The following is a 12,844-nucleotide window of genomic DNA, read 5'->3' on the forward strand; positions in this document are numbered from 1 at the left end:
GAGCCTCGTCCTGGAAGATCTGTAGATCTGCAGTCACAAAGCAAGCTTCTTAGATCACTCGGCCATGTCTACATCTATTTTTCAATATTTAGTTTTACTGTGAGTTTAAACTTTTTTGTTTTATATCTTTTTTTTTATTTTCATCTTCTGTAGCGCACAACTGGCATATTGCAGCGTTTTGTTCCTTTCACTGCTGTTGCAGCAGCTAACATTGTAAATATTCCTTTAATGAGACAAAGGTAAAAAGTTTGTCATTTATTTGTCCTTTTGTTTTGTCTGTATTAACTACTGATATTGTAATCTAGGCCTCATTTTTAATCTATCTTACACCTGTAGAGGAAATACATGGCTACCTTGCATTATAAAATGATGGATGGTAGTAAGTGGAAAGAAGAAAGATGTATTGGGTCACCAGAGCAACATGACTATCTCTATCTTCTTTCCACCTACTCTCACTCACCAGTGTTAATGTGGTGTAATCATGTATCTCCTTTATAGCGAGACAACTGTGCTCATCCCTCTTCTCATTCTTTAGCCTCTCAACATCTGACATAAAGCCAAATACACCCCCCATTCAGTTGAGGGAGCTTTTTTTTTCTCATTTCTTTTCTTGCCTTGCAAGTTAGTCAGGAACCTCATTAGTGCCAGTAGCACAAAAAAAGTACCCAGTACAGGCTGTAAAGTAGTTGGCATTAGGAAGGGCATCCTGTCATAGAAACCATGCCAAAGCTAACATCAGAGTTCAGTGCATTCCTGTGATTCATCAGAGCTTATCAAACCTTCCAACCTATGCCAACATAGAAAACAAACATTAAATGATGATGATGACAACCTGATTTTACTCATACAAACAAGCTATGTTTCCTACACACCTGTTCAGTCTGTTTCCCATGTACATAACGATATATTTAGTGTGGACTTCTCATAACTTGTTTGTGTCTTACACCTGGTCTGTAAACTTGTTACATAATTTTCTTGTGTGTGTGTGTTACTGATTCTCTAGTTTCTTGCTCAAATTGCCATTGTTGTCTCATTGTTGTTTTAACCCATTTTTAACCAGCAATACAACTTCAAACTATCTACTTAACATAATACTAAATCTCCCTTAACCCTTTAGCATTTAAACTAGCCATATCCAGCCCAAATGTTCTGTCTGTTTCTTCTTCAAACCGAACATATCCAGCCTCTCAAACCTACCTTCAATGTCATTCTAAAAATGAACAATCACATCATTGAGATCTTGAAGCTACAAGATAATGCATGATTAATTCAAAACAATTTGAGTAAATAAACATTACATTTGACGAAGTAGTCTGAAAGCTAAAGGGTTAAATGATGTCTTAGCATTTTCATTTTAAAGACCCTAAAGAATTCATTAAGTTGTTAACCAGACCAGCCATTAATAAGTGAGTAGAATAGCCAACATCTAGAAAGATGGTTATTTCAGTCCATAACAGTCAATCAGATATATTATTTATATTTCTAGTGTTGGACTGATTGGTTCAGTACCTTAGATATGTAGACTTAATGTGTTCAACAAGTGTCACCCCAAACAAATGCTGTCGATGATTGCAAAATAAGCTGGGTGAAAAATAGCAATAGATCTGTTTCTGAGACAAGCCACTGATGAAATAATCAGTTGCTGCAAGATAGCCCTAGACATCCATATTCAAATATTCACCCAACAGCCAGTCACCTTTCTACTTTGTTTCCCCCACCCACTTATCTCAATAATTCACTACACTAATCCCTTTCCTTTCTCCAGTTCCCTGCCATATTCCCCCTCACCACCACCACCACCACACCAATCACTTTCTACGTTATTACTCTGTTACTCTCTCCACTACCACTTACTTTATCACAACAAATCTGTTTCTCACATATTACTTTATCCTTCCTTATCACCCACCTAGAATACTCACACAATCTCTCTTCTATTCTCCTTCAGCTATAGGAGGCCACTTTAGACCCTTGGTCTTGCAAGTTATGAGCCAATCTTCACTCGTGCTGGTGCCATGAAAAAAAGCACCTAGTATACTTCTATAGAATGGTTATCATTAGGAAGGGCACCCAGCAACAGGAACCTTGCTCTTATAGATATTGGAGCATAATGTCATCCCCCAAATCCTCAGATTCTATTGAACTGTCCAACCAATGCCAGCCTAGAAGACAAACGTTAATAACAATGGTGGTTATGGTTATGAAGAAGACGAGGAGGAGAATCAGTCATTGCTGTTTTGTCCTAAGTCATTACTGATCAAGCAGACCTTTGATGAAATATATTTCAATCTTGTCCTATGTTGTCCTTATTGTATCTATAATTACATTATCTCATATGCTCTTTCCTTTGTTCAGATGATAGGGTGATTTGAATGTTATTTCTAGCAGGCTGAGTAACTACAGTGAGTCTTCCTTGTTGGTTTAACTGATATACTTAGTGTAAATTATGAGTGAATGTGTGTGTTAAAGATGGCATCTGTGCAAGTTGCACACTTCAGTTCTAGTTATGACAAATTCTAATTCTATACATATTTCTCTTTCTAGTGAATTTCTTGATGGAATCATTGTGTATGATGAAAATAAGAATCCTGTGACAACATCAAAGGTAATTAGGCAATAATTGCTGAATTTAATATTGTATGGCAGATCATTAGCATCATGTTTTATATTAATATATACACTTGAAACAGGTTTACATTAAGATATCAGTATGTATAATATTTATAATAATCATCATCATCATCATTTAACATCCACTTTTCCATACTTCCATGGGTCAGATGAAATTTGTTGAGGCAGATTTTCTACAGCTGGATCATCTTTCTATCGTTAGCTCTCACCTGTTTCCAAGCAAGGTAATATTTCTCCATGGCCAGGCATGTTTTTCTCAGAAAACTGGAAACAAACCACCTTGAAATGAGGTTCATTACAGCTGTTTCAGATGCGTTTTTTTATTAATGAACAAATCAATTACATCATGAAAAACACATTTTCTTTAGGTCGATTGAAATTTAAATCTAAAATTTAACATTTAAGATTTGGCTTGGAAAGAATAAACGTTGACTCCTTCAACACATGCACATATATGTGTTGACACATACCAAAAGACTGCACTAGGCTTCAATGTCTATTTTGGTATGGTTTTTATGGCTGGATGCCTTTCCTAACACCAATCACCTTACAGAGTGGACAGTGCTTTTTACATAGCACCAGCACTGGCAGGGCCTGTTTTGGTATGATTTTTACAGCTGAATGCCCTTCCAAATACCAACTACTTTACAGTGTGGACTGGATGCTTTTCACGTGGCACTAGTACTGGTGGGGATCACCAAGTTACTCACAAGACAAAGATCCTTTGAGAGGCGAGGTGCATTGGAAGAGCTGGCCTTGTGCCAGGTGTGATGAGAGGTTAGAGTGTGATAGAGGACAGAAACAGGCGTCTTGCTTGAGAGGAGATATATGGTTATCCAGTCGGAGGGAGAGAGCAAGAGATTGAGAGAGAGTGTGGAAGAGATGTATGTGTTTGTCCCACTCCCACTGCTTAATAACCAGTGTTGATTTGTTTATGTTCCCGTAACTTAATGGTCTTGTGAAAATAGATCAATAGAATGAGTACCAGCCTGGGGTCAGTTTGTTTGACTAAACTCTTCACAGTGATGCCCAAGCATGGCTGCAGTCTAGTGACTGAAACAAGTAAAGAATAAAGGACTTGAAAAAGGGAAAGAGGGAGATAGAGAGAGGGGTTGAAAGGGGTAGAGAGAAAGAAATTTATTAAACACTGATAAAGTTCAGTGCAGATGTCAACTTCAGCTTAATCCTTTCAGGGCGTTGTTGTTATTTATCCCCAGGTCAAAAGTGTTCCATATATGACCATAGCATTTTCTTCATATCTTTAAATTACATTGTCCAATTTCTTCTTTCTTTTTTAAGACAATAAATTGTGATTTCAGAGGGACATTACTATCATTTCTAGCAAGTTGTGAGACTCATACAGGCTTTCTTTTTGGCTGAGGGGTTATGCCAATACATAAGCACTAATATATATTATATCTCTACAGACTTCATTACTTTTTCTTTTCCTGACATTTATATTGTATCTGTTATAAAATTAATAATTTTTTCTCCTTATTACCAGTATGCTGCTGTCAAAGGAATTAGTCAAGTGGTATTCTCAAGAATTATAATGGCTGCACCATCAATGCGTAAGTATTTGTTTCACAGATAAACACAGAACAGAAGTTCTCTAGAGAAGTTCCTTCATAATTCACCTGATATTAACTTCAAAATAAAAATATATATATATCAGAAAGTATTAAAGCCCATCTAATGTGGAATAATATTCATAGATTCTTTAAGGGGACAAGCTGGTAAAATTGTTAGCATGTTGGGCAAAATACTTAGCAGTATTTTGTCCATCTTTTCATACTGAGTTCAGATTCCGCTGAGGTTGACTTTGCCTTTCATCCTTTCAAGGTCAATAAAATAAATACCAGCTGAGTACTGGGGTTGATGTAACTGACTTACCCTTCCCCCAAAATTGCTAGCCTTGTACCAAAATTTGAAATCAACATTCATGGATCCTAAGGTTACTGAAAATTACAAATGATAAAGTTAGTATGATACTGATCTATCTGTTGAAGAGTCAGCGATATATAGGCTGACACCTATACTACTGCATATTCATGATAAAAACATGTGATACATCATAGAGAGGATGGATAAAGAATTTGGCATGGGTGAGACCCTGATAAATTTAAGCTTTCGATATGATCAACCACCAATATTTGGTGGTTGTCTTCACAGCAGTTAATTCTTATTTCTTTATTGCCCACAAGGGGCTAAACATAGAGGGAACAAACAAGGACAGACAAAGAGATTAAGTCGATTACATCGACTCCAGTGCATAACTGGTACTTAATTTATCGACCCCAGAAGGATGAAGGGCAAAGTTGACCTCAGTGGAATTTGAACTCAGAACATAATAGCAGATGAAATACCGCTTAGCAATTCACCTGGCATGCTAACGTTTCTACCAGCTCACCGCCTTCCACAGCAGTTAATTCTATTCCCATTTCCAGGGACTGTGTTGCTGAAATGTACAGTAATATCTGCTTGGTGGTTAGAATGAATAGCTACCTAGTGGAGCTATTCAACATCATGTGTTCAATCCAAGTTGTCCTCTCTGGTCTCCTCTATATGTACTGACTTCTGAGCCACAGCTGTGAACTAGAGATATTGAAGAGCATTCCATGTGAACTAGGATGTAGAAGATCCATATCAACATGTGTGTACAATGTCATCAATATGGTGCTGGACACCGAACATATCAAGGTTATCAATACGATTCTATGAGATTACAAGGTGGTAGCAGGAGCGAAAATTAACTGAGGGAAGTTGGTGGGCCTGCATTTCAGTATCTGAAAAGGCGTGTCCATGCAGCCAAACAACATTGTGGAGTGTTTGGAATGACGGACTAGTTAAATTGCTCAAGATCTAGCTCAGTCTAGATTTCCAAGTGGAGAAAAACATAATATAATGAGCTGGGTGACGAAGAGGAAGCTATCCTTGAAATATCTGACAGAGGTAGCAAACACCTCTATCACTTCCATCATTTATTACTGCCTGACCATCATGCGTTGCCCCAGTTCACATTTGACTGGACTGAAATGTTGGCTCTTTTGCTTTTTGTGGAAGGGACATGTTCTGTTGGTCAGGCATTCTATTTGCTGTCAACATCCACTGAGTGGAGGACTAGTCATGCATAGCTGATGATACACGGGTATGCTTTGATGCAATGATGCCTCCAGAAATTCCTTAATGTTGAACAGATGTGATCGCCATTTGTCAGATATGGACATTAGAGCTGGAACATACAGCTTGAATAAGTAAAACTGAATATATACTTTCACAAATTGAATTATTTTATACTGAACAGTATTTTTGGAACTTGGTAAGAACGTTCAATTTGAATCTATTCTTAAAAACAAAAGACAACATGCAATTCAATAGTCTTAGACATGCAATATTTCTTTGTAAAACTTTATTCAATTTGATGTATAAGGCAGACTAATTAGAGCATCAAATAGATTACTTTGTAGTAATCATTCTGATCTCAACCCTGACAAGGCCAGCTTTGCTTTTCATCCTTTTATAATTGATAAATAATGAACCAGTCCTGGACTGGGGGGTGATTCTTCTCTTTCCCTCACTCATTTTTTTTCTATCTACCAGTCTTTCTCTGTGCAAGAAATTGGCTGTGGTCAGATCTGGAGAAAGAATGGCTCTGTCAGGTCTAAATAGTACCCAAGACATATCGTATATCATGACAACAACCATACGACCTCATCAAAGAGTTGAAAGCCAAAGGCTAGGCAAGGCAAATTTATAATTTCTGGCTATTCTTGCTTTGAAGTTACAATGTCCTCACTTAGAATTACAAATATTGTAGTGATGTAAATGCTAACATAGTTAAAGTAGTGAGCATGATAATTTTAATTAACTAAGACTCTACATGCCAAACAAAAACAAGGATGACAACTCAAAATAGACATAAAAATTCCTTTTTGAAACAAGATAATGCACCAAATTAGTAACTAGCTAAAATAAATAACGTGGTGAAGGAAAGGAGAGTCTAGTTTGTGGTTGATATTGTTACCTCTCTGGACATGTTTCACACTTATTAGACCTCCTCAGTGAAACATAAACATACATGTGTCTGCTAAATCAATGGAGATAGAAATATTTATACATATACAAAGATGTGGACAGGATAGCTTGAATGTTGTTGTTTGGCTCCAGATCAATGCTAATTAAGCAGTAAAAAAAAAGGACAGCAATGAAAGCCAAAAGTACATGATGGAATAGTCACTGCTTGAATGCTTTTGATCATAGGTTTGCTTAAATGAAAACGACAGACTAGTTACTCTATAGTAACCTAGTTTGATAGCATAAATCTGCTGAAGCACTCAACCTGTGATAAAATATATTTCTCTTTTTACTTTATTCCAGTTCTCCTACCAGTATTATTCCAACATCTGGAAAAATACCGTTGGATGCAGCGTTTCAAAATACTCAATGCGCCACTCCAAGTCTTGGCTTCTGGAGCCTTGTAAGTAATTCTTTTGTAAATTCTTCATTACTTTTCAATTTTTTTTGCTGTAAAGAAAATTTAGTTAGTTTTCCTTTCAGAATCTCTCAAAGTTCTTTATAAAAAATTCATTTTACTAAAAAGAGGAAATGAAGAATATTGCAATTTCCAATCCCAAGTTTACCAGTTTACAACAAAGAATATATCTTCTTTTATTGTTTGAAGGGACCAGGTGTGTGTGTTGTGTATTTAACCATTTAAATTCTTCCTCTGAAGAAGGAGCTAGTTTCTAACAAAGATACAGAGCTCCATCTTGGAATGTAAATAACAAAAACAATGTCACATTTTAAACCTGAGAAAAGTCTTGCACAGTTTTACTGTTCCAATATAGATTGGATTTGTAAGATGTGATGTATGTATGTATGTGTGTGTGTGTATGTATGTATGCATGCATGTAAATACACTCAGTCACACATGCAAACTCACACACACTCATATACGTGTGTGTGCACATGCACGCGCACACACACACACACAGAGGTTTGATAGTACAAACAGGGTAAATAGGATTCAAAATATGGGTGTATATATATATATAATACATATATTGATGGAAGTTGTAAAGTGACTCAAAGGCCCAGAGTTTTGTGCATGGTGCTTATCATACATACACACACACACACACACACACATGTATGTATCCTTGGGAAAATTTTGAACATCTCAGTATCTCGTCCCTTTTTATTCTTTTACATGTTTCTGTCATTTGACTGCAGCCGTGCTGGGGCACTGCCTTAAAGAGTTTTAGTCAGGGAATTCAACCCCAGGACTTATTCTTTGTAAGCCTTGTAATTATTCTATTGGTCTCTTTAGCTGGACTGCTAAGCTACAGGGACATAAACACACCAACATTGGTTGTCAACTGATGGTAGGCAGAAAAACAAAGACACATACACATAAATATATACAATATATATATATGTATACAGCGGGCTTCTTTCAGTTTCTGTCTACCAAATCCACTCACAAGGCTTTGGTCAGCCTGAGACTATAGCAGAAGACACTTGCCCAAAGTGCCACACAGTGGGGCTGAACCCTGGACCATGTTGGTAAGCAAGCTTCTTACCTCACAGCCATGCCTGCACCCTTCCTTCACTTACAAAAAGATGTTTTTGAAGAATATATGCTTATTGTAATAAATCATTATTGTTTGAAAATGTTTCCATTGTAGATTACTTGTGATGACGCCAACAGCCTGTGCACTCTTTCCCCAGAGATGGTAAGACATTTATATTTTTAGAATTGGTTAACTATTAAAATTAACAAGGTACAAGTTATAGTGTTATTGTTATTTAGTCCTGGTCAGGCCTGATTGAACAAATCTATAATCAAAGACATTCCAGTCATGACCATCCCATCTAGGGCTACATTATCCAATGTGTTCTTTCTTAACCCTTTAAATTCAGATTACTCTATCAAATGTAATGCTTATTTATTCACATTGTTTTCAGTTAATCATGTATTATCTTGTAGCTTTGAGATTTCAATGATGTCATTGTATATTTTCAGAATGACATTGTAGACTAGGTGTGAGAGGCCAGATTCGACTGTGATCAGCATAAAACAAGTTGAATACTTGGACTTGATATGGCCAGATTAAATGCTAAAGGATTATGAAAGTAGGGCTTCATTTGTAGTAGATTTGGCTGCTATTACTAGCTGATCGAACCAATGCTTAGAGGTTCTTTATCAGCTTGTAGACAGCAGTGCTGTTATAGATTAGCCATAGGTCTACTCTGATTAAGTTGACCTATTATCAAGGGCATTCCAACCTTGACCAGCCAGTCTTTTTACCAGATAGTGTATTGAGGAATGCATTATCCAGTTTGTCTTTGTGCTGTCAAGTTCCTGATGCAGTTAAGTTAAGTTAGTTAAGTTAAGTTAATTTTTTTGGCTCAAAAAGCAAAAAGCAAGGCCATGTAGGGGGACATGGAGTTATGTACAGGGTGGTGTTCATGCAAAGAGTTCAGGCCATTTCTGGTCAAGAGAGACCTTGAACCGAGCGGTCGTCGGCATCTTTACTAGCTCGTCCGGCAGCTTATTCCACGGATCCACAACCCGGATAGAGAAAGCCCCTCTCCTTCAATTGAGATGATATTGTCTCAGACTGGGATGCTATTGTGACATATAGAATGTCTTGGGCATTTAAATCAGATAGAGTCCATCCTTCACCTGTTCTGATTGTAGCTGATTTCTTCTAGGGAGAAAGAGGAACAAAGATTGAGTGAAGATAGAGACAAGGAAAAACAAAAAAACCGATCACATTACTGGAGTGATATTTTATTTATCAACCCTGAAAAGATGAAGGGCAGAGTTAACCTGAACAAGATTCGAACTCTGAGCACAACGTACTCTATCCAAGCTGTTAGAATACTGATTTGACACCTATAATGTGTGTGTGTGCACATGCATGTACATGTACGCATGTGTATGTATATATATGTATATATATATTAGGATAAAACTTACTTGGAAAAGGATGTGTGGCGTTTGATCATATAATAATAATAGTAATATATATATATATATATATACACACATACACATATATATTTGTATGTGTGTATAGTGTGCATGTATTCACACACACACACACACATATATATATATATAGTGTGCATGTATTTGCATATACATATATATGTAAACATATAAGTGTATATATTTTTTTTTCTTAGGTGTAGGTAACTGTAAGAAAGGATGTAACTCAAGATAAAATGTAGCCATACAATAAATAGTGATCGATAAAATGAGTACCAGGATCAATATAATTAACTATAACCCCTGATAGTATGCTCCAATATGATTACAGTCCAACTACTGAAATCAGCAATAGAATATTGCTGCTTCATTTAGAATAAATTCTTCCTTATTCAGGCTGTGGTTGACAGTTTTTATAACTGATGGAGCAGGACAACACAGAAACTCATGCATTCTACAATCCAATGACATCATCCACAACCCAAAACATGTTTTCCCACATGGTTTAGTGGGGAATATTTTCATGAAATAATCTCCATATTGAGAGGTCTTACCATGTCCTAATACACTTGAGGTGCTAAATATGACTTTACTTGAATATATTTATGGACATTAAACAACAATGATATATATATATATTATCATTGTTGTTTAATGCCAACATTTTCTATGCTGGCATGAGTTGGATGGTTTAACAGGGGCTGGTGAGCCAGAGGACTGCACCAAACTCCAATGTCAGCTTTGGTATGGTTTTTTTGGCTAGACGCCCTTCCGAACACCAAGCACTTTGCAGAGTGTACTGGGTGCTATTTTGTGTGGGGCTAGTGTAAGTAATGTCACTGAGTAATTCACAAGATAAGATCCCTTATCTGAGTGGGTGTAGTTTTTAGGGAGGTGGCTTTATGCCAAGTGATGAAAAGCTAGAGAATGATAGAAGGATAGAAACATGTCTTGCAGTTGAGATACATGGTTACCCTACATAGAAAAGTAGAGAAGGTGCAAATGTGACATGGTGTACCCTTAAGTTACAGTAAAGTGAACATTAGAGAAATGGCTCAGAGGACTGGACAGGCTGGATGGGTTGGCAAGATTGTAAAAGTGTGAAAGGAGAGTGTCTGATAGATAGAGATGGAGATAGAGGTGAATGCAGTAAAGGGGTGTGAGGGTACTTGTGTATGTGTGTGAGAGAGGAAGATTATATTAAAATCCTGTTTATGTGATTGTGTGTTACTGATAGTTTTCTGGAAATTGTATTTCTAATATTGTTATAGGTAGGGATGGTCATCTTCTGCAAAAGATGACTATCCTTAAGTTTCATCACATATTTTCACATCAAGAATCTTGCAAAATAAATACATAAATGTATTTCTAATGATAAATAAAATTTTAATTTTTAATTGTTTGATAGTTTTGTGAATGGCATTTGATAATTTTATAATGTTTTTATAACTATTTTATAATGTTTGATTGTTTTACTTGTTTGTTTCATTTTTATTATAATCTTACATAAAATCAATTTCGCTTTTATAGTTCTATACTCACTTCTAAGTTGTCTCTACTTGACAAGAAAAATCTTGAAGAACTGAAAGAGAAATATGGTGCCAACAACATTCCTGAGAGAGTGTACTTCAACAAAGGCCTTTAAATTATTGAAAATTCCAGCTCTAACTGCCATTAAATAATTTAATCAATACTTTGTATATATATAAATTTATAGGAAGAAAAAATATAATAGAAAGTAAATGGTATAGTTAATATGCATATTGATTGTTTAGGTATACGTGTCATGCATTAGTATGGCATAGTTTAGATTAATATTAAATCAGTAATTATATTATGTAATTAATATTATATATATATTGTTTTTACATGAATCTTTGATACCTAAAACTTCGACCCATGTAACTTCCTCCCTAATCTTAGTTTCCTTACAAATATAAATGTCAAGAAGGTCAAACTGAACTTGACCTTCATTGACCAGTCTACAAAGATTACAAGTGGATAGCATCTTCTCAGGATAGATACTGATTTCTAACACAGGCAGAAGGTCACACATTTTGGTGCCATTGGGGAACAATCAACTATATTAACTCCAGTATTTGACTGGCATTTATTTTATCAATTGTGTGGGGAAAATGAAGCACAAGGTCAATCCCATTAGGATTTGACCTCAGTTTAAGAAGAACATAACTAAATGCTGCAAGGTAGTTTAGCCTTCATTCTAATGATTCTGCCTTTTCACTGCTCTTCTTCGAATCAAATATTTAAGACAGCAAAAAAAATTTTTTGGAGGTGTATTTGCCAGGCCTGTGATTTGATCTGAGGTCATGTGTTGAAATTAAAACAGTTACAGCATGGAAGACACATATTAACCATTCAAAAACACACAATGACTTCACTTAAATATTTAATATTTGGTGTCAAAACTTTTGTCACACTAATTGTGACCTGGTCACTGACACAGTTCTACTACATCTGGTTTGTGGTGAGCTTGTTGGTTAATAGATATAAATTCCAAGGTTATACAATTTTAAAAAAATCTTTTTAATTGCTGTCCTTGTGCCCAAATTTGAAATAATTATTGAGCTGGCAGAATCATTAGCATATCAGTGAAAATGCTTAGCAGTAGTTTTCTGGCTGTCTACATTCTGAGTTCAAATTCCAGTGGGATCAACTTTGCCTTTCATCCTTCCCAGGTTGATAAAATAAATACTAGTTGAGCACTGAGGTTGATGTTATCAACTAACATCCCCTCTACTAAAATTACTGGCCTTGTGCCAGAATTTGAAACCATTATTATTCCAGTGAAAGAGAGTGACTAATTCATAGAGTTGGTAGAAAATATTTTTGAGTTCAAATCCCTGCAAGGTCAGTTTTGCCTTTCATTCTTCTAGAATAGGTATCAATAAAATGAAGTACCTTCCCCAAAATGTATTGCTTTGTGCTAAAGTTAAAATTCCTTGTTTCATTAGAATATGAAGACTGCATGTGAAACCTAATGAATAAGAGTGTTATATCACTGTTAAATGTTTTGAATGCATATCTAGTCCAGTGCTGTTTACGTATGTAGGAATAAGAAACCTGATGATGATCAGAGATCAAACTGGTTGAATTGTAGTATAGATGTAAATATTGCAAACGTTTCTTCTTTAAAGATGAGAAAACTCATGAACTTCATCTGAACACCTTGCTTCCCTGAAGCTCCAACATCTGGCA

General features: G+C 35.9%; 1 protein-coding gene across 3 annotated transcripts in view; it reads left to right on the plus strand.

The window, feature by feature from the left end:
* Window positions 1-11,338, plus strand: part of LOC115232384 (sideroflexin-2-like) — a 48,268-nt gene extending 36,930 nt beyond the window's left edge. For all 3 annotated transcript variants that reach the window (XM_036514505.1, XM_036514511.1, XM_029802239.2), the window contains 6 exons: window positions 154-239; window positions 2,545-2,605; window positions 4,136-4,202; window positions 7,009-7,108; window positions 8,319-8,366; window positions 11,159-11,338. In XM_036514505.1, coding sequence (XP_036370398.1) covers window positions 154-239; window positions 2,545-2,605; window positions 4,136-4,202; window positions 7,009-7,108; window positions 8,319-8,366; window positions 11,159-11,273 — 477 coding nt within the window. In that variant the 3' untranslated portion in view covers window positions 11,274-11,338. The remainder of the gene's footprint in view (window positions 1-153; window positions 240-2,544; window positions 2,606-4,135; window positions 4,203-7,008; window positions 7,109-8,318; window positions 8,367-11,158) is intronic.
* Window positions 11,339-12,844: the final 1,506 nt, after the last annotated feature.

This window comes from Octopus sinensis, linkage group LG2 (genome assembly GCF_006345805.1).
Source record: "Octopus sinensis linkage group LG2, ASM634580v1, whole genome shotgun sequence".
Taxonomy (NCBI): domain Eukaryota; kingdom Metazoa; phylum Mollusca; class Cephalopoda; order Octopoda; family Octopodidae; genus Octopus; species Octopus sinensis.